Source organism: Stenella coeruleoalba (assembly GCF_951394435.1).
Source record: "Stenella coeruleoalba genome assembly, chromosome: 1".
Classification (NCBI taxonomy): Eukaryota; Metazoa; Chordata; class Mammalia; order Artiodactyla; family Delphinidae; genus Stenella; species Stenella coeruleoalba.
This window is the reverse complement of record NC_137169.1, coordinates 56,143,708-56,167,548: the sequence shown is the minus strand read 5'-3', so window position 1 is coordinate 56,167,548 and position 23,841 is coordinate 56,143,708. Positions and strand designations below refer to the sequence as shown.

At 35.3% G+C, this 23,841-nt stretch overlaps 1 protein-coding gene across 3 annotated transcripts in view; it reads right to left on the bottom strand.

The window, feature by feature from the left end:
* LEPR (leptin receptor) overlaps positions 1 to 23,841 on the bottom strand; it is a gene marked incomplete at its 3' end in the record, with an annotated part of 102,513 nt that overhangs the window by 35,936 nt on the left and 42,736 nt on the right. For all 3 annotated transcript variants that reach the window (XM_079941784.1, XM_079941785.1, XM_079941786.1), the window contains 7 exons: positions 16,556 to 16,764; positions 12,262 to 12,407; positions 10,297 to 10,441; positions 5,734 to 6,024; positions 5,457 to 5,574; positions 2,749 to 2,948; positions 189 to 337 (listed from right to left, as the gene is read on the bottom strand). In XM_079941784.1, the coding sequence (XP_079797910.1) occupies positions 189 to 337; positions 2,749 to 2,948; positions 5,457 to 5,574; positions 5,734 to 6,024; positions 10,297 to 10,441; positions 12,262 to 12,407; positions 16,556 to 16,764 (1,258 nt within the window). The remainder of the gene's footprint in view (positions 1 to 188; positions 338 to 2,748; positions 2,949 to 5,456; positions 5,575 to 5,733; positions 6,025 to 10,296; positions 10,442 to 12,261; positions 12,408 to 16,555; positions 16,765 to 23,841) is intronic.

The following is a 23,841-nucleotide window of genomic DNA, read 5'->3' as shown; positions in this document are numbered from 1 at the left end:
AATAGCAGGAAAGTTCATTTCTTAAAAGGGTTAGAATTAGATCAATCTATTTAATAAAAAGAGCTATGGAATACAGGAGGATGTACTTTTATGCCAATAAAATAAACCTTATGCAATAAAATTCTTAAACAGTTATAAGAAATAATATTTAGTGAGGCAAGCTGAAGAAATTTCCAGGTAAAAGGTACCTTCCATTGTACTTTTTTTCCACTTAAACCATAGCGAATCTGGAACTGAAGATTATTCTCTGGAAAGACTGGCTTCTCCCAAGATATTTTCAATAATCCAATTTTTACAGTAATTTCTGCTTTCACACTAGATGGAGGCAGTGGTTTCACTAGAAAATTTTTTTAAAGTATTATATAACAGTAATTTAAACAGTAACAATACTTTTAAAATGTTATTATGATGTTATAATATTCCATATCTTCTATTTGTAAAGTAACATCTCTTTCTCAAAACCTTCTCCTTCATTATCTCATTTGATCCCCTACAACTTTATGTGATACATAAGAAAGGGATTATCTCTATTTTGAAAATAGAGAGGTTGATTGAAAAAAGATCAATGCATCGTCCACGTCACTCTGCACGTTAACTGTAAGACCCGATTAGAAATGGAACCATTGGCTCTGCATGCAAAAGATACCATACTGATCATATGAGGAATATCAGTAGCAAACTCTGTTCTATATAGAGCTTTCATTAAAAGCAAAAAACTATACACCACATTCATTTCCACATGTGTGATTTTCAAAATCTTCTACTGTCTGTTGTTAGGTATTTCTAGGTCAAGGTCAGAGGAAGTCTTCCAGAGTAAAGCCTTGGTTCTCTACAATCTGAGGAAAATAAGCTTTTTAAAGGGTAGAAATAGAGGCAAAGATGAACAGAACAGCAAGGGCTTTAAAAAATAATAAAAGGCAACATACAAACTCAACGTATTTGGGAACTAACATCTCACAGCTCAAGCACAACAGTGTGAACCTCTGAAGCTACAGACTTCATCAACAATACTTCCTTAGACTACTGATGGCCAAAACACCTAAACTTTTTAATTACTATACAGTATCTCATGCTTATTCAATTCCTCATGTGCCAAGAAGACGTTCTTCACCAACCAGTAAGATGACATATATTTCATCTCTTGAAAAGATAATTCCTCTTCAGGAAAGGAAGTATGAGCATTCAAGAGACCCAAACACATTAAAGCTGTGATTGCACTTGACGGAATCATATGGCTATCACATGTATATATTCCATGAATATCTAGTTTATAGAAAGAATGCTTTGAAGTACAATGGTTTATGTGATCCCCACAATACCCACATTAGGGAGGTAAAAGGAGCTTTCCACATTCTATAGGTGACAAAATAGTCACGGAGCACTTAAGTGACCAGCCCACGTTTACAAAGCTAGTAATAAGTGGAGCTGGCATTTGGATTCCAAAGTTGAATTTTCACATTGTTTTCTAGTACTCGGTAGGCAATATAAGTGCAATTTAAATGCCTTATGTTAGTACTGAAAAGAATAACATCAAAAATTGTTCAGATATCGAACTGAATCCATGTTGCAGTTGTCGTATAATACATGTGAGGGTATATCTGTGCATGTCTGTAGGGTAGGGAAGTAGGACAGTTCCTTGCTATCTTAGGATATTTAGTACCAGAGAAGTATTGCTTACAGTAAACTCATTTAAAATGGAACGAAACTAAACAGGAAGGGGCAGTGAGAGGGCAGATCAATTAACTGGGACTTCATATTGAAAAACTTTTTTTAATTATGACAACTTTATGCTATATTTAACAAAATGTAGATTTGAATTCAGATGTGTACTAATTATTTGAAAATACAATGGATCAAATGTTAATTTCTGGTACAATTCGCCAACAAAATATTATATAGCATCAAAAGATACTCTTCTACATTTGCTGCAAAATCATAAATGGATCATTTCCCAAAGATTTCACAGTGGGGCTTCCCTGGTGGCGCAGTGGTTGAGAGTCCGCCTGCCGATGCAGGGGACACGGGTTCGTGCCCCGGTCCGGGAAGATCCCACATGCTGCAGAGCAGCTGAGCCCAGTGAGCCATGGCCGCTGAGCCTGCGCATCCGGAGCCTGTGCTCCGCAACGGGAGAGGCCACAACAGTGAGAGGCCCGCGTACCGAAAAAAAAAAAAGGATTTCACAGTGATACTTAGAGTAGCATATCAAAATCTCCAAGGGGTCTCTTATTCCTTTGAAATCAAAATATCCTTTTAAAAGAATGTTTAAAATGTTATAATGGATGTCATCATCCTTGTCTATTTTCTCTTTATTTCACTTGAGTTATTGTGAATCCTTCTGCTTCCTACCCAGCCTTACAAATTAAAGCCTTGAGCTATGACTACTCAGATTACAAAAGCCGTCAGAATATCCAAATTAAACTTTTAGATTAAAAGCATCAAATATTTTCATAAGTACATTGGGAAAAAAACATAAAATAGTGCATTATTTAGAATAATATTACTACTAAATTTATACCCAGTGATCAATATAATTCATCAAATTATATGCTGAAAATCTTCCTATTATTGATTTAAAATAAAGCCAAAAGTATAAAACTTTCTAAGGCTAACTGTCTTTTCAATTCCACTGTAAGTAGGAAAAAAAATTTTTTAATCTAGTGTGATCAGAAAATTCAACAGTTACCCTGAACCAACCTGAATCCAAATATGCTAATAAAAATGAAGACATACATATAGTTTTTGACATACCCACGGAGTCAGGAATGACACATGTTGGTGGAGAGTCCAGTGAACCCAAGGAGTGATTAATTCTAATCCACATTGTATAGCCGGATAATAGAAAGATTGGCTGAAATAGGCATTCATAAAAACCATCTCTCTGCAAGTGGCAATCTTTGGGTTCAGATATGGGATGGATAGATGGAACATCAGAACAGTAAAGGCTGCTCCTTAAAAGATACAAAAACAATCAATAAATATACAACACTGATGAAAGCAATATTTGAGAATTCTGCTTTGTTGTTTAAAATAGACAGTTTTTGCTCCATCTAAAAGTAGTTGTTCTTATTAGAAAGGCATTTTTGAATTCTCAGCTATATCACAATCTTTCCATGAAAAGAGAAAATAACCCTTCTTAAATATATCACTAGACAGTAAGTGGGTACGCAAATGAAATAAATGGCAATGTTCTAACGGGGAGGTAGGGATCCAATTGGAGATAGAACTTACAACACTTTGGAAGCTACGCTAATATACCGAAGTGATCGAATTTTTAAAATAAAGATCACAAGTGGTAATGGGGAATTCCTGATATGGAAAGGAAGATAAATTCCTTGCACTTTAAATTCCACAAAACAAATTGAAAACATAATGATAGTAGATTGTAGCTTACTTGACATTGTCCTAATCTTTTCTAGCTCAAAGCAATATAATTAAAATAATATTAATTATTGACTTCTATACGGATCATATAGTCAGGTATATCACTTATTTTCTCAGAGAAGAAAATTAAGAAAATATTTTTTTATCACTACATCCCAATCAACACTCCACCTCAGAGAATACAAAGCATTTCTCCTCTTCTTTGCAATAGCCCTTCTGCCATTATTTGCTTTAAATATGGTATTTAAGTGGCTAAAGTAGCAGTTACTGTTTCCATAAGAATGGGAGTAAGGAGGTTACAAGAAAATGAAAAATCTATATTTTTCTGTCTTTCATTTTCCATTTTTTGTGACTCCTTTTTCTTCCTATTTCCTCAAAATTACAAGTGTTTGTGTGTATGTGTGTGTGTGTGTGTGTGTGAGAATCAGTGTGGTGGGTGGGGTTAAATGAGAAAGAGGGATGAAGAGTCATCTGTGCATAAAAAATAAGAACCATGACCTTGTACAGAAACACACTAATAGTCCACTTGGAATCCAAAGGTTAGCATCATTATCGTCACGACAGATATAACCATTTATTGAATGTTTACCAGCAGAAATCATATCACTTAACTATAATTAAATAAAATGTCATTAATTCTCACAGAAACTCTGCAAGTCCTATTATTCATTCCATTTTACAGACAAGGAAATTGAGGCCTTAGAGAGATTAAAAAAACTTGAACACATATATTCAGCTAGTTTCATGGTTCTTCTATAAATATTAGGAAGATAAATGAGTCCAAATGCTTATGGAATAGTTGTCCACAAACACCATTTTTAATGTGAAAATGCCATGGAAAGAAAGTAAAGACAGATTACAAAAGTAAAATGGTATGCCATGAATATTCTATTGATTTTAAAGTTCTCATATCAGGTAAGATGAAGACAGCTATGATTCCCACGTGAGAAACAAAGAAATTGCCTCATTTTTTTCTAATATTACTTAAGAATAGACTGGGAGCATTAGCAATAGGAATCAGAACACAGTATTTGAGGAAATGGATTTGTTTTTCAAGCAGAAATTTTAGATTTTAAGAATAAATGAGCACAAGCTATACAAATTGAAAGTCCCAGTACAAACTGAGACAGGGTGTTTAAGAGTAGTACACACACTTGAAAACTACTAAAGAATGTTATAAAAATTGTCCTAATCAAGAGTGTTATTATTTTAGATAAAGGTCTCTGTAGAGAGAAGAATACTATAGGAAGACGATGACTTTAATTCTTTTCAAATCAGAGAATGGTAAAAAAAAAAAAAAGCCACGCAAATTACTCTTTACTAGAATTGTTTAATCCTTATTAAGTAAACAAAGTTATAGTTACCAAAGGGGAAAGGGCGGGGAGGGAGGGATAATTTAGGAGTTTGGGATTAACAGATACCCAGTATTATATATATAATAGATAAACAACAAGGATTTACTATATAGCACAGAGAATTATATTCAGTATCTTATAATAACCTATAATGAAAAGAATTTGAAAAAGAATAGATACATATATATATACATATATATATATAACTGAATCACTTTGCTGTACACCTGAACATTGTAAATCAACTATATTTCAATTAAAAAATAATAATAATCTTACCTATTTCTAAAGACCATTCATATTATCTCTTACAATATCTGTACCACTACCTCCAACCTTTTTCTAAAACATTAATCTTCAGCAAATGATACAAGGCTTCTATAATCCTTGATATTCTCCTCTAGCCAATTCTCCAAGTCAAATTAAAATGTATAGACATTAATTTTTTGGATTTCATTTACTAACTAAAATGCAACTGTGGAGAATTAACTGATCATCAGAAAAAAATAATCTGAAGCAAAAACAAATTACAATCTTTTTGTGTGTGAATTTTTTCAAGAATCACCAATTTATTTAACCCTCTAAAAATTTCCTAATTAAGAATATTCTACCTTCCTCTTTTGGGAATAAATCTACAAGACTACTGCTATGGTGATATTCTACAGGAGATGTTTATCTCACCATATCCACAGAAAAATAAAACAGCAAAAATATACATACCTCTGATACCTCAACTGCAAAGTGCTTCCCACAAGTGATTGGATTGCACTGGGTGACCATCTGCAAGTCATTTTAGTTAAGTACCCATCAGTTTCACATGATATATTGATATTGACATCTATTTAAAACACATTAAAATATTACTATAAAGCAAAAGCACCAAAACATTTTTAATGAAAATAAAATTTCCTTAACATCTTCAATGGGACTCTAAGATAGAGCCCATAATAAAAATGTATCTCATGGAATAAAATGAAGAAAATCCCGGGATTCTTACCAATCACATATAACTCAGCATAGCGATGGTGGCACTCATGCTCATTGCAGCAGTACACTGCGTCATAGGTGAACTTTCCTCGGGGTTTGGTTGCATTCAAATTAGGAAAAGTAACTTTGCTAACATGGTCACCCACAACATCATACTGGCTTTGGGGAATTTTCTCAGCTAAATTCATCCACCAAACAATCTTTTTTGAGGAAATTATCTTGTTTTCATTTTTATAGATACAGTGAAAAGAAACGTTAGACCCAACGGTTGTCAGAATTTTAGGTGGAAAGTATATGACATCTGTAATGGGGAAAACAAAGGTAGGATGTTAGATGAAGACAGAAAACATCACGTAAGCAATTGATACCATGTAAAAAAGATTCACAAGGCATTCAGGATTATACTGCCCAAAATAAAATGAGTGCGCTGAGAGACTGCAGAACTGTAGCTGCCTGTTCGTGTACAGTTAGTAAGTGTCCCAAGTACTCCCATTCCCAAGTGACTTGAGCCTCCATAAATGTCCTCAGTATTTTCTAAACACAGAGACTTATGCATTATAAAATATGTTTTAGACAGTAATTGTCACTTGCTAACTGATAGGCAGGAAATTAATGAAAATGAAATGTAGTCTAATTCCACAATGGTATGTCTTCCATCAGACTCTGCTTTCAGAATCAGTGAACCTTAGCGCAAGTTCTTAAGTCAAATCCCTACAAAACAAAATCCTGAAGAATAAATGGTGATAGCCACTGTCTCGTTTGGATACATGAAAATTTCAAGTAAGCAGGTAGAGAAGTAAGCTTTAAATAAGAAAACTTGTTAGGAAATGTAAAATCAATGATGCACCAGTAAACAAAGCAGGCAAAACTGTAAATACTGTTCTGTCGTATCATTTTAAGTTATTTAGTGCCAGTACCCTGTGGTTGAGGACAAGGGGAATCCGTATTTTTCTAAAATATCATTTTTAATGCCTATACACTATTCCATACTACTCTTTCAGTCTCCTATTGTTGGAAACATAGTTTGTCTCTATGTTTTATTAGAAACAATAAAAATAAATGAATGTTTACATAGGACGGAATTATTTCTGCCATAGTGTATTACAAAGACAGGGTATTTCAGTTGTACAATTTAAGGTAAGCTATTTTCTGCTGATATAATATGAATATCTGTTTTCATACATATTTGGATTACCCTCAAAACAAGTCCAAAAAAGCCTTGACTAGTTTTTATTATTTTTCTCTTTTCAGTAATAGCATGCTAAACTCCAATGCCTTTATATTTATAATCCATATAAGATATTGGCATCTTGTATGTCTACAGTCAAGCATAAACAGGAAAAAATTTATTTCTTTATTGTAAAATAAGGAAACAATAATGATTTTCTTCTCATGACCAAGTATCAATACCTTTACAGGATCTACATTAATAAATTTTATTAAAAAAGGAAATTCTATTGATAAATATTAGTGAATTACTCAAAAGAACATAAATCATGGATCAAAACATTTTAGATAAGTTATTTTAAAATGTGTTATCATAGCTCCAGAAAATAGCTTTTTTTTTAATTCTTGGAGAAGATTACCTATCTTTCTTTAAGGACAAAATATTTTCTTTAACCTGGTATAAGAGCTGCACAGGAAGTGTAGAAATTATCTAATATCTGTTTCTCCTCTTCTTTCACAGCAACAAGAATGCAGTTAATAAAGGTACTACAAGAATTCAGCAATTCTAAAGTTGTTTTTAGTATGTAAATTGCAATATTCTTGTACTTTATAAGTTCTGGGAAGGTCCTGAGTTTTCCTCTAAAAGCCCAAGATCTCCCAACAGCTATAGAGAAAGAACCTATCCAATTCATTTTAAAAGAATCCATAAGATGCAACTTCCCTGGCGGTCCAGTGGTTAAGATTCCACATTTCCAATGCTGGGGGCGCGGGTTCCATCCCTGGTTGGGGAACTAAGGTCCCACATGGCGGGTGACCAAAAACACAAACTAATTTTTTTTAAAAAAGACATAAGACCTACAAAATTAGAAATAAAGGGATTCATACCCCATTTAAAAATAAATAAAAGAATCCATAATAATTCCTTGACTAGGAATAGTCAATGCTTCATTAACTGTGAACTTGGTAGGTTCACTTTTAATATATTAATGAATAAAAAGTAGTAGTTACAAAGGTACTGAGAATTAGCATTCTGTCTGCAGTAATACATCAAGTAACCTCTGTTTTTTTTAAAAAAAACAAACCCAAACTGTTTGAAAATGATAAGGTGGGTGTGCTAATTCATTCTAAACAAATTAACACCTCAATCTTACAGAATGTTTCTGTTTGGTGGATGCCGTTACAGCACCTATTAGTGAACAATGGAGGTGAATCTAATAATATTAGGTAACTAGACTTAAAGGACAAGGATTCAAATTCCTTTACACAAGAACAGGAAGTCCCCGAGTTTGGAGACATACTTTGCTGTTGCACACCTTTCAGGGAATAAACCTCAAGTGTGGTCAGCACTGTGAAGTGCAGACATTGCAGCCAACGTAACTCAGCAAACCTAAACCTAAAAAACCTAAGCAGCACTAAAACCTCATTTACCAGGAATCATGAAGGAAATGAGGTGTTCCACTAAAATGCTCTATGTAATTAAGCTTACTGCTTACTAGCTTTAAGAATCAATTTTATTTTTTATTTATTTATTTTTTTGCGGTACGCGGGCCTCTCACTGTTGTGGCCTCTCCCGTTGCGGAGCACAGGCTCCGGACGTGCAAGCTCAGCGGCCATGGCTCACGGGCCCAGCAGCTCCGTGGCATGTGGGATCCTCCCGGACTGGGGCACGAACCCGTGTCCCCTGCATCGGCAGGCGGACTCTCAACCACTGCGCCACCAGGGAAGCCCTAAGAATCAATTTTTAGTGCCACCAGAAATCTTGCATAATTATACATTTATGCACTTAACTGTTTTACTAGTGGTTACAAACGTGAACTTTGGAATTAGGCTACTTTCTAACTGCATTAACTTTTACAAGTTATTTAACCCTATCTAACTCTCAATTTCTTTGTCTATGAAACAGGAATAACAGTACCTATCTCACAGGGTTGTTGAAAGGATAAAATGATAGTACGTGCAAAGCACTTAGAACAGTGCCTAAACACAGGAGGCACCCTATAATTGTCAATACTATTATTATTAATCAATAAGGAATTATCAATCTACTTCTACCTTTTATTTGTGATTCAATACGCATTACATCATTACAGTAGACAATACTGTGATAGAGAAATGTGCTTGGGAGATACTAAAATGTATAAGATTTTCTCCCCACTCTTGGTGTCCTAGTCTACTTTCTATTTGGCAAGTTTCTGTCTTTCCCTTAATAATCGCATGGTACCACTTAGTGGCATAGGAGCTATCCAAGTTTGTTAAATTAGTAAGCTTAACTTTACGCTCACTGCTAAATCAACAAATTCTGCCCTTTGGAGCAGCCGTTTGCTCACTGTCTGGATTTATTTCTCACTTATTTTCCGGTTTTTCTGTTTGGGATGTCTACAGTCACTAGAGGGACACACCTGTGTTGAATAAGTAAAAGGCTAGCTGTTAATGGTAATATTGTTGGATATTGCACAAGTTAAACGTGTTGAATATCTGCTGAGTGTTTTACATGGTACTTGCTATCTCCATATATCCATAATCAACCTGAGTGAGTTTGAGTAGGAACAATTTTTGCACATTTGACACATCAGACAACTAGTCAAAGGACCATGAACTGCCTTCCTATAGTCACAACCTGGTTTGTGCCAGGGCTAGCACCATTAGACTCCTGGACCTCTATGTAAAATATTGCACCTCAACTCCACGAGGGAGCTGTGAATAAATTGCAGTTTTTCTGATGTTAAAGATACCTTTAAAAATATGAAAACTGGGACTTTCTTGGTGGCGCAGTGGTGAGAGTCCGCCTGCCGATGCAGGGGACACGGGTTTATGCCCCGGTCCGGGAAGATCCCACATGCCGCGGAGCGGCTGGGCCCGTGAGCCATGGCCGCTGAGCCTGTGCGTCCGGAGCCTGTGCTCCGCAACGGGAGAGGCCACAACAGTGACAGGCCCGCGTACCACAAAAAAAAAAAAGAGAAGAAAATTGAAAGTAAAAACTCTGAAAAGCAAGCATCTGGAGTGAAAAGAATTGCTTAATTATATATATAATACTCAAATAAAATTTTAATACTTAAAAATCTCTGCCAAATAAATATACCTGATTTTCAAGTGTAAATTCAGGAGCTGTCAATACAAGTAGTGTTCTGAATTTGTAAATTTGGAACTATTATATTAACTCTATCTTTTGGGTAAGAAAGAGTAATTCAGCAAGATACTGCTATGGGTGCACATAAATGTGGGAGCTCTCACACAAGTTTTCATTAACAGGTTAAAAATTTAAATTGTTCAAAATTTAAATTAAAAGTTAATATGGTGTTCCTCCTTTAGGTTTACTGCCACAAAATTTAAGATGCATATAATATGCCAAAGGCAAATTCAAGAACCATATTCCCCTGTCAGTAGAAGTGACTCTTATAAAACCTACCTTGTGTGGTAAAGGTAAGGGGGGTGCTCCAGTCACTCCAGATTCCTGGGCCATCCAGTCTCTTGCTCCTCACCTGAACCTCATATGAAGACCCAGGAAGCACACTGTCTACTAGCAGAGATGTAGCTGAGACAATCTCATCAGCCTGTTAAATATTATTTGAAAACATCAGAGCATCAGGTCGGTGTGAAACCTTCACCAAAATTGATCACAAGCAGGTCTCAACTAATCTCACAGAATTAAAATCTTACAGAGTAGTTAGCTGGCCACAGTGGAATTTAAAAGAGATCAATAACCCAATAACAAATGTTTGACTGACAATAGTCAATAAAATTTTAAATAGCCTGCAAGTCCAAGGAAAAAAATCACAATGATAATCAGCATTTAACTGAATGATAACGAATGCTGACCTCTCAGAATTTGAGAGATACAGCTAAAGTCAGTGGGAAGCTTCAAGCCTCTGCTGACATCTGTAACACACATGGTAGAAGATGACGCACAGGGGTGAACAGAGAACTATAAGCATTCCTAGAGCAAAGTGTCCCAGAAGGAGGGCATGAATAATTTTAAGGACCCAAGGCTGATGATCAGCTATAGTGAATCAAAATATCGAAGAGACCTAACTGCATGAAACAACCAATGATGTACTCCAGAGATATTGAACTCCCTGGCTCATTAAGACTGTGGAGCACCGCAGACTAAAAATGGCGAAAAGCATCAGAAATGCATTAAACAATTTCAGATCACCTGTAGTTAAAATCCTATTATCTCCATTTTACAGATGAGAAAGCTAAAGCCCAGAGAAGCCTCAACTGCTTTTTCCATACATGACACTGGATTCTCATTCTGTTCTTTATGAATGTAAAGTCTTAAAAAATTAGCCCAGATCTAAAAAGACAGGTCTTTACCTCTAAATTAGATAACAATTAGTTTCACAAATTATAGTGCCGAAGTCTTTGCATGGCCCACAAGGCTCTTTATGACCTCCTCCTCCGCTCCCCCTCTTTGACCATCCACTAATACTATTGCCCTCACTCACCACCCTGGCCTCCAGCTTCTCATCCAGCTTAGGGCCTCTGAATTGCTATTTTCCCTATTTAGACTCCAATTCTCCCAGATATCTACATCACCACTTCCTTCAAATCCCTGCTCAAATATCACCTTCTCAAGGAGAGCTTCCCCTACCTCCATTTAATATTTCAACCCACCCTCTCCCGCTAGCATTCCCAAGCTCCCCTCATCCTGTTCTACTACACAATGGATCCTGAGTTCTTGGCACGTAGTAGGCGCTCAATACTTACTGAAAGAACGAAAAAAGGATTTGACACACTATACATGTTTGTACTGCATGTAAACAAATATATTGAGCAATAAGAAAAAATAAGGATGACATATAAAATCAGAAACCAGAGAAGGTCTTTAGGTGAAAATATTATAGTTATGAATTCAATAATTCTGTATCTGGACTTCTTGTAGCCATTAGTTGTGCGTGTGTGTGTGTGTGTGTGTGTGTGTGTGTGGTGTGTGTGTGTGGTGTTAATGAGAGGGAGAGGGAGAAGGAGAGTGAGAGGAAGGGTGTGAAGAAGAGAAAGAGAGAGAGACAGAGAATTAATCTAATATACATAAACTTTTGGAAAAGAAACTTTTCCTCGCAGTAAATTCTGGGAGGAATTTGTCATGCTCCTCAAAATATAACATGGATCTACATGTAAGACATATTGAGTAACATCAAACAATTTTTCTAAAATCATTTTATGGAAGATGCAGAAATGCTGTATATATGCTCATTTCTTACGCTGCTCCTGAATGAAAGCCAATGGTATGACATTAAATTATGACTGATTCTGCTCCAGAAGCAGTATGCACATTTGGTATGCAGAGGTGTTCTGTATGGGATTTGAAGGGGATCTCATCTTTCCTTAATTGCTTCTCAACTTTTCATTTTATTTACTAAAATATACTTACTTTTCTCATATTTTTTGTAGAATTCTCTGAATATTTCACTTGATATTGAAGTTGAAACGGTACCAAGGTTGGGCTGGACCAAGAAATCTTTAAATTACCAGTATCTGTGATTTTCATACACAAACCTAATGGTGGATCAGGCTTCACTTAAGAAAAAAAAAAGAACACTTTTAAGTCATGTCATTTTCATGATAATCATAAAGTGAAGTCAAAATGAGTTTTTAGCATATCCTATTCTTTCAACTAAAGTGTCTTTATTCAAAGGCTACTTACAGAACCAAAATATTGGTTCTACTCCTGTACCTTACTATAGCAATCCATGTATCTTCATTTCCTTTTTCCTACATGGTAAAAACTATAAATCAGTAAATGATGTTATTTGATAAATGTGAATTCCTGCTGCAAAAAAGCCTGCCTTACTTTATTTAACCTAGCTTTTGCTATGCTTATTTGAATCCTCCCCTGACAAAACCCACTGTTTTAGCAAATGACAAGTGGAAAAGTATATTACAGAGCACTATTTGGAAAATGCATATAAATTTTGCATGCAAAAATCAATGCACATATTCATGCAAATTCATGTAAATATGCATGCAAATTCAGTATATTTATTACTTTTAAAATACAACAAATCCAGATATACCCATTCAAATAGCCCAAACCATGCACAGTTTACACGCAGTAAACACAGCATTAGCAGGCCCTGGCTTGTCACCAGAAATGGGGATGGAGTTTCTTATCCTAATGGGGTATTTAACTCAGTTTATAATTTCTGAGTTCATGTGTATATGTGTTTTTATGTACACCTATGCATTTGTGTATATTAATACATGGAGATTTGTGTGTGTGTGGCTTTAAACATAGAATATAACCTTTAAATCATTTGTAGAAACAAAGCAAACATCTTACAATAAAGGATTGATTGAATAAATAATGATTCATCCCTTTAAGGGAAATCTATACAGCCTTTAAAAATCATATTAGAGAATAATATTGAAAATGTTTAATACTGTTAGTTTTAAAAGTTTATTAAACAACATCTATAGTTGGATTCCTGATTTATTAAAATTTACAAATTAAAGGATATTTGTAAAATAGAAATAAATGCCAAAATAGTAGATAATAAATGAATAAAATAATTTTTCTTCTTTGTGCATCTCTATGCTTTCAAGATTTTTGTGATTAACAGGAATTATTCATGAACACAGAAATCACCATTACATTGGAATATTTACTGACTTTTATTTTCAAGAAAAAAAATGCCACATTCTTTACACATTCCATATTTTCATGAATTTAGTCATAGTTTTTTTTCTTTCCTTGAGTCAAAATTAATGAAGTTTTTACTTTCTGTGACATATTACAAATTTTAGTTACTTTAAAGCAGGTATATCTAAACCGTAAAGTCCAGAAACAACAGGTGAAATTCACTGAGTTCTCGTGACCAATAAGACAGAAAACAAAGACACCAAACAGACATGAAATCACAAAATTATAAACTATTTTACACTTCCTATTTGCATACATATATGTCTTCATATTAGAAATCTAAAAATAAATCTTTCCCTGGACCCCCTATGTACTCAGTCCCAGACCTCATCTACCTGCTTCTTTCAGAGGAAAATTCCTCCAAAGAGCTGGCATACTCACTTTCTCCACTTTGCATCCCATTTTCCTGAGCAACCTATTCTGATCAGGTCTTTCTTCTCACTAGTCCACTGAAACTACTCTTACCAAGGTCACTACACTTTGCCAAATCCAATGTCAACTGTCTGATTCATTTTACTCCATCTCTCAGCAGTATTCCTACTGCTTGTTCCGTGAGTAGCTGAAATACTTTTTTCACTTGGCTTCCAGGCCACCACCCTCCTTTACTCCTCTTTTCTCTCTGATCATCCCTCAGTCTTTCTCTCACTGAACTCTAAATATGTGATCTCATACAATCCCATAAACATCTGTATGCTACAGACTCCCAAATATATATCTCCCCTGAACTCCAGGCTCATATATCCAACTACATACTCAATATCTCTTCGGTTTCTAATAAGCATCTCAACCATAATATGTCACACACCTAATCCTCTCTAATATCCCCATCTCAGCATCTGGTACCACTATTCTGGTACCACCCAGGTCCAAGCCTAACTATTATCCTTGATTCCTCTCTGTCCTTCACACTCCATACCCAATCCACTAGAACGTTCAGGCAGCACCATCTCCTAAATAGATCCCAAGCCTGATCATTTCTTTACTTCTCCACTGCAACAACCCTAAGCCAATGCGACAATTCCAACAGCTTCCTATCTGATTCCTCTGCTTCTACTCTTGCAACTATCCTTCCTTCCTTCCTCATCAATTTCCTTCTTCACATGCAGCATAAATTTTAAACATATGCATGCTTACACACGCACACATGCACACACACACTCACACACACCCTTGATCATATCACTCTCCTGGTTCAAATGCCTCCACTGCAATTAGAATAAAATCCAAAAGTTGTAACCCTGGTTTATGGTATGACCTGGACCCAGATGACTCTCTAACCACATCTCTAAATATTCTCCTACTTCATTCATTCCATGCAAAAGAGTCTTGTATTTGGTTCTTCCAACTTCCAAGCTCATTCCATCCCAGGAATTTTATGAGTGCTATTCTTCCTGCTTGGAGCACCTTTTGTTTTCGCATGGCTATCTCTTTTCTTTCAGCTTAAATGCTATCTTCTAAAAGAGGACATCTATAACTGAGATAATAGCCCCTACACCTGACATTCTCCATCACACAACTTCTCTTATTTCTTTCATAGCACTTTAAAAAATATTATCACTTATATCCCAATACAAGGAAAGATATTTTCCCCAAAATTATCGAAATAAGACAAAATCATTTTTAAGGTTCTTATAAAGTCTATCGCAGCAACTTCTCTTAACTACTTTACTTTTAAAAACAATTTAATTCAATGCTGGCTCTAAATATTTCTAAAAATCACCTGATAGAACTGGTTTTAAAAAGAGAAAATGATGATACTTTATAGATTTTGTATTTTTCCCTGTGGTATAACGTCTTGAGTGAATTCCTTGGATATAATTGTAATTACATTGTGGAGATCACAAATATATCCCTAGAGGACAAGTTATTTTAAAGTCCTAATGTTAAATATGATGTCATATGCAGATTCAAAAAGTGCTATTTCCTCAGTAACTTAGAAGTGAAGGTAAAGCTGTGTGGGAAAGTGTGTCAGATACTTGGAAAAGTGGCTCTAGTGATGTCAAAATCAATGATGCAGAGATGCATATAAAGAGTTTGTATACAGGTCTATAATATTACAATAACAAGAATTTAAGGGCTTCCCTGGTGGCGCAGTGGTTGAGAGTCCGCCTGCCGATGCAGGGGACACGGGTTCGTGCCCTGGTCCGGGAGGATCCCATGTGCCGCGGAGCGGCTGGGCCCGTGAGCCATGGCCGCTGAGCCAGCGTGTCTGGAGCCTGTGCTCCGCAACGGGAGAGGCCACAACAGTGAGAGGCCCGTGTAACGCAAAAAAAAAAAAAGAGTTTGTATACAATCGTTTCAGGAAATGTAAATGTAAAATAGTAACACCATTAAATTATGTATCATATGTAATATATAATTTAACATACACATACAAAACTGAGTTAATAAATTAAATAGTTTGTTAACGTTTGCCTATATTATTCACACTGAATAACTGAATACACTGAATATATGTAATTATACATTCCAGTTGATCAAATAAATTTAGAGAATCTTTGCACTGAAAATATGGGCCTTTGCCTATTATTTGAGTTTTTCTTAAGGTCAGATTTGTACAGCAAATTATTTATGTTTTTACTGTTTCTCTCTGCCGTCTGCCCCTGTTCTGTGAGGCATTCACCATTGTTTCCCCAGCTCCTAGGTCAGTGGCTGACACGCATGAGCCTCTAAGAAATGCTTACTGAAGGCATAAATTCAGATAATAACAAGCTTTCAATTATTTTCAGAAATAGTTATCCAAGATGTGAAAAAGTAATAACCAAGCAATAAATATCCATTAGATGGATCCAGGATTTAAAGAAATCAAACTGTTTTCAAAAAGAATTTAAGTTACAATTGCAGAGATATCTATACTGCTGTTAAATCATTCCAGAAGCTGCTTTTAATACTCCCTAGAACTACACTTACCATCTTTAGAGTGTTGGTCAAAGCAAGATAAGCTAGTGAAAAATTTTGTAAGCAATCTTCAACCTGTTTGTATGACTGATGTTGATATCTATTATCTTTTTTATGCACAACTTACCAACATTAATGGGCTGAACTGACATTGGAGGTGAGTGAAAAATTACTCCACCAGATGTGATTTTCAAATACATAAGAAGGGTGTAATTGATTTTGACTGTTGGCACAGGCACATGACATTCACAACATTCATGAACACTGCAGTTGCACTGAACAATCTGAAAACTGCTTTTCTGAGGGAGCAGAGGTGACTCTTCTAATACTTCAAGCCTATATGGAAAAAGAAGAGCTAAATATTAACACAGATGTGAAAGCACTGGATATATTTAAAATGTAGGACACAATATCCAAATTGAGGGCAGCTATTCTGCACACTCAGCTTAAAGAGCATCTGGGGAAAAAAGATACATTATAACAAGGATACAAAGACAAGGGTTAAAGCAGGTTAGCTATCAGAAATAATATAAACAATGGGCTTCCCTGGCGGCGCAGTGGTTGAGAGTCCGCCTGCCGATGCAGGGGACACGGGTTTGTGCCCCGGTCTGGGAGGATCCCACATCCCGCAGAGCGGCTGGGCCCGTGAGCCATGGCCTCTGGGCCTGCGCGTCCGAAGCCTGTGCTCCGCAGCGGGAGAGGCCACAACAGTTGAGAGGCCCACGTACCGCAAAAAAAAAAAAAAAAAAAAAGAAAAAAAAAGAAAAAATAATATAAACAAGAAGACAGTGAAGTACTGAAAGGAAAGAAAAATTGTGATCCTAAACCCTATATGCAGTAAAAATATCTTTCAAAATAAACATGCAATAAAGGCTTTTTCAGACACGCCAAAATGGAAATAACTCATTATCATCAGACCTGCATTATAAAAAATGCTAAAGGAAGTCCTTCAGGCAAAAAGAAAATGATAGTAGATAGAAGTCTGGTTCCACACAAAGAAATGAAATTTAACTAAAAGGGTAGATCTTTATTGACTGATTAAAGCAAAAATAATAACCGTGTAGTGTTGGGTTTATAACATAGGTAGAAGTAAACTGTATGACATTAGTACCAAACTTGGGGAAGGGGGAGATCTGTAAGTACACAGTTGTAATGTTCTTCTACTATACACAAAGTGGTGTCATAGCAGCTAGAGGTATAATATCAGTTCGACTATAATAAGTCAAAGACCTATATTCTAAATCCTAAAGCCACCACTAAAGTCATAAAACAAGAAGTTACAGCTAATAAGCTACGATAATCAGCCATTGGAGTATGAGTGTAAAGATAGGAAAATAGATTAATGGAACAGAAGAGGCACCAGCACCTATATGTACAATCAATTTTCTACAAAGGTACAAGCAGTTCTGTGGAGAAAAAGTAATCTTTTCAATAAATTGTGCTGGAACAGTGGGATATCTACATGCTCCCCACCCCAAAAAGCAACTTTAATCCATACCCCCCACCAGACCTAAAAATTAATTCAAAATGGATCATCAATCCAAATGTCAAGTCTAAAGCTATGAATCTTTTAGAAGAAAATAAGGGAAAAAATTTTTGTGGCCTTGGTTTGGATAAGAATTTCTTAGATGAAACACAAAAGCATGATCCATAAAGAACAAATTGATATTGTTACAAAGTAGAAACTAACACACCACTGTAAAGCAATTATACTCCAATAAAGATGTTAAAAAAGAAAAAGAACAAATTGATAATTGGACTTCTATCAAGATTGAAAACTTCTGTTCTTCAAAAGACACTGTGAAAGATAAAAAATAACAAAAGACAAGTCACAGACTGAGAGAATACATTTGCCAGTCATCTCTCTAATAAAGGACTTGAATCCAGAAGATATAAAGAACTTTCATAACTCAATAATAATATTAAAAAATCCAATTAAAAATAGGCCAAAATGTCAATAGTCACTTCTCCACAGAATACATAGAATGAAAAGAAACATGTGAAAAGAAGCCCCAAATCACTAGTTATTCAGGAAATGCAAATTAAAACCCCAATACTACTATCCACATATTAGAATGGTCAAAATTGAAAAGATTCATCATATCACATATTGAAGAGGTATGCAGGAACTGGAACTCTAATACACTGCTGGTAGGAATGTAAAATGATACAACTTTGGAAAACAGTTTTGCAATTTCTTAAGTTGTTAAACATACACCTACTATATAATTTACATATTCCATTCCCAGGTATTCATCCAGGAGAAGTAAAAGCATATATCCTTACAGAGATATGTACACAAACAAGTACAGAGAATTGTAGCAGCTTTCTTTGTAAGAGCCAAAACCTGTAAACAACTCATTTATCAATCAATAGGTGAGTAGACAAACAAACTGTGGTATATTCATATAATGGAATGCTACTCAGCACTGAAAAGGAATGGACTGCCAGTAGATTCACACAGCATTAATGAATCTCAAAATAATCATGCCATGTGAAAGCAAGACAAAAGTTCTGTAGGAATGCATTTATATAAAATTCTAGAAAATGCAAAGAAACCTTTGGTTACAGAAAGGGTCAGATCAGTCATTGTCTGGGGACAGTGGAGGATGGGAGGTGGGGCTGGTGGTAGGGTACCACAGGTAGGAGTAGAGGGTGGGATTACAAAGGGGCAAGAAGAAATTTTGTGATTGACAATAGATTCATTTTCTTTATTATGGTGAAGACTTTATGAGTGGTTTCATATATCAAAACTTATAAGTCTACACTAAATATGTACAGTTTATTTTATATTCTTATATGGCAAAAAAGCTGTTTACAAAAAAAAGGAAATCTAGGGAAAAGTTTTTAAGCAATACTTTGCCTATCACTGTAAACCTACAAATGAATGGGTTAACTTTAAAAAATAACTGTAATTATCTTATAGTGTTACCCAACTCAAGGCATAGAGAATAACAGCCTGCAACCAAGACACAGACAGTTGTTATTTCTGATTTTTTCATGTTTGTTTTTTTAATCTGCCTCATCCCATGGAGAGTCTAAGCCTTGGTATAAACGAGAAGTCTTTAGGGTGGAAGTTCATGGCAGGGGCGGGGAGTATCCATGCCTCATATTCCCTGTCTTGCTTGAGCTACCCCCATTCTGTCCATAAACACCTGCTGCCTCGTATCCAAGCCACTGCACGCTTTTTAAAGAACCTGGGGACAGGGAGAGAGTATTAATATTTAGGCATGATCACTGCCTTCAGAAAAGACCTCAGTTCTTTTGGAGGAAAAAGCTGTAAGAGATAAATATACTAACTAAAAATTCAACGTGGAGAAAGTGTTGCTTTAGAAACTGTGCTAACTAGCCTATACATGAGGATTCAGATATAAACACATGAGAGAAACGGATCCTAACCTTTCCAAACACACCCCACGAATTATTAAGTGTTTTGAATTATGATAGATGTTTTCAAGTTTCCTGAGCTAGACTTTAGTATTCCTTTAGTCCTAAAGAAAAAACATCAATCAGGAAACAACATTTACAAGACATTTTAATGTGCAAAGCAATATCCTGGGCACTGTGGAAGGGATACTGTTATTGTAAGAAGCACACTAAATTAACATTGAGACCTAAATCAGGTTTTTCTGTTTGCTTATGAACCATAAGACCATAGACAAGTAAGTTCATCTTTGTGAGCCTTGGTCTCCTTAAACAGTAAAACAGAGAAAATGCCTGAACCATCTGTCTTTATTAAGTTTTTGTGAATATAAAAGACAATTACATAAAAGTTTTTTTTTTTTTTTTGCAGTACGCGGGCCTCTCACTGTTGTGGCCTCTCCCTTTGCGGAGCACAGGCTCCGGACGCGCAGGCTCAGCGGCCATGGCCCACGGGCCCAGCCTCTCGGCGGCACGTGGGATCCTCCCAGACCCGGGCATGAACCTGCTTCCCCCGCATCGGCAGGCGGACTCTAAACCACTGCACCACCAGGGAAGCCCCATAAAAGTATTTTTAAAAACTTTAAAGGGCTATACACCCATGAAATTCCATTTTGAATTGGAGGTGGAATGACTTAGCACTTTCAACTTTATCTAAATCTTTAAACAAATCCAATGAAATGTTATTTTTAAAAATATCACACCATGGCTTTTATGTGTTTTTCAAATATTAAAATAAAAGCTTTTATCAGAAGAGTATGGAACAAATTAAATGAATTGTGGTTATTTATGTCAGAAATATGCTTGCAGCTTGTATTATGCTTTGACTGAAGAACTCCCAAATTTTAAGCCACAAATAGAACTGAACAGAAAACAAGACACATACACTTCAGTAATATTTTTTAAAGGATAGGAAATTCTGGTGATATTTTTCTTTTTTAAAACAAAAAGAAAAGTTAGAATCACACTGTCTTACTTTACACGGTCTCACCAATGCCATCTTTTTCTAAATACAGTGGACATTTGTAGAATACGGCTGATTACCAATGAAATTAACTCTGTGGTTTCTCTACCACTTCACTGTTGTGTTCTATTTAATCAATCTATTTTCATTTTCTTTACAATTTAAATATATGCAAATATATATATTCATAATAATGACTATATACAATGATTATATATTATATAGTATGTATATATACAACATATATTGTAGTATTTCATAATTTGTGTTTTTTTAAAAAAAAACAAACTCCATTCAGTAATTTCCCAAACCACTCCAACAGATAACCCCATCATGAAAGTCTAAGAATGAACCTAAACCTAGTTTTCAAATGCTCTAAACAGGGGTGAGAAACCTGCAGCCCAAATAACACCCATTTTTAGAAGGACTTCTTACATTAACCAATGGTTTAAAACAATACAAAGAAAAGAGGAAGAATATACCATGATTCACGTAAATTATATGAAATTCAAATTTCAGCGTCCATAAACACAGCCGTGCTCATTCATTTACATATTAATTGTGACTACAAGGTTGTGATAGAGACAGTATGGTGGGCAAAGTCTAAAATATTTACTCTCTAGACTTTTAAGAAAAAAATTTTTAATCCCAGCTATAGGCCAAAAACATTTTGTACTCCCTACAGGTGGGTATTTGATGGGCAAAAGACACAAAAATAAGGAAACCACATTAAATATATCATCAAATTTCATTATATAACATATTTGCAATGTACACGAAACACCTTGAGGATCACTAATTCAATTTTTCAAGCCACCTTATTAGTTCCCTTATGAGGGAACTAATAACACCTACTTTACAAGTAAAAAACTGAGCTCAAAGAGAACGTAGACCTGGAATTCATCTTAAGTCTCATACTTCCACGTTCAGTGCTTGTTTCATCACACCCAAGCTGTCTTATCATTACAAGCTGTCTTATCATTACAAGATAACTTTCACTTTTACCATTGTCATTTTATTTAGGGGATTGATAAAAACTTTAATGGCCACAACTAAAGAATAATTATAATCTGAATTATGTTAATATTTCTATAAATCAGAATATTAGAGAATTACAGAATTATTTCAAATTATTTTTTCCTTGAGGAAAACATTAGATATTTCTCATGACAGCAGAAGTTTTTCCAAGTTTGTGTGAAACCTGTAATACACCAGCCTTGTTACTTGCCAAAGTCAGCATAAGAACTTCTATTACCTTCCAAAAGATTTTTTAAAGTTTTAAGTATTTATGAACATCAGGGGCTTCCCTGGTGGTGCAGTGGTTGAGAGTCCACCTGCCAATGCAGGGGACACGGGTTCATGCCCCGGTCCGGTAAGATCCCACATGCCGTGGAGCGGCTGGGCCCCGTGAGCCATGGCCGCTGAGCCTGCGCATCCAGAGCCTGTGCTCCGCAACGGGAGAGGCCACAACAGTGAGAGGCCCATGTACCGCAAAAAAAAAAAAAGTTTTAAGTATTCATGAACATCAAATGATACTTTAAAATTTTGATAATGCTATTTTTAAACCATCAAAATTTTAAAGTAGTATAAGTTAAAATGGTGATCAAATTTTTAAAATAAGAAAGAGATACACTGGCTTAAAATAACCAAAACTTAAGAATTTCTGAAATTCTTGAAAAATGTTTATGCAGCAAAATATTTTATGCATTGCCAACACACACACACACAAATTCAGTGTCACTATTTATTTAATTTCTCTATATGTGAGTAAACTTTACTTGCAAGTGAAAATAGTGAAAAAAATGGTCAAATAAATTTTAAATTTGGCTTCTTTGCAAATTTCACAATTTTGGCAATATTTCTACTCAAAAATTAGATATATAATTAGTACTGAAATTTCATCTTTTAGCCACAAATGGTTTATAGAAAGCACATTCTATCATCTGACCTTTGATCAAATTACTTGTTCCCCTCAAATTTTTCTATGAATATATTAATGTTTCTCTAAGCAAAGATCTATACTAAATTATTATAGGAATAACACCAAATGAGTGTTCTTGATTGTGACATAAACTGAGAGCAAAACATAGTGGGCAAACCAATAAACATGAATTGGAAAATTTAGCATTAGCTTTGTGTATAATTTAATCAAGTCACATTTTAAATCTCAGACTGGTAACCTATACAAATGTTACTCCCCAAAATCTAGTTTACCAATCCCAAGTAATTTCAAAGAACAGGTTAGTGTCCCAGACTAGTCTCATCATAATAGATTCCTGGACCCTCCATGGAGAATTCAGTAGGTCTGGGGCCAAGGAATCTGTTTTTAATAAGTGTCATAGACCAGCGGTTCTCAAAGTATGGTCCCCAAGCCAGTAACATCAGCATCATCTGGAAATTGATAGAAATGCAAATCCTGTCCAGCCCTCATGAATTAGGCCCAGGTAAGAAGTTGACTTAGATGTATTTCATCAAGGAGACAAATTTAAGAAGCATTCTGTAAAACACAAAGTACTCATCAGATGTACAACATCACCAAACAAATGGAAAATCAACAAGGATGAGAGGGAGGAAGAAAAAAGAAAGAAAATAAAAAAGGAATGCAAACGAAAACAAATAGACCTAAATGTACATCAAGTTAACAATACAACCACCTGAGGCAGAAGGGGAGGGGATATCCTAATTAACTTCAGAACACAGAATTTTAGCAAAGGCAAAATGAGTCTAAACAAACATTGCACTCTAGTTACCCTATTTGTTTTCTATGGTGGTATGGCTTAGCTATTCCAAAACTACTTTGTGTGTATTCTAGGACTGAGCAACTAGGTAATATATTGTTGGAAAGGGAAGCAAGATTTCTCACTGCTAGAAAAAGGAGTTACAAAAAAAGAAAGAAAGAAAAGAAAGGCTAGGATAGATCCTGTGGTTTTGAACTAGAACAAGAGACATTAGTATTGCCAGAACAAAATCCAACATTCTTTGGGTTTTAATATGCTTTTAATATGTGTATATACAGAGAGATATAAAAA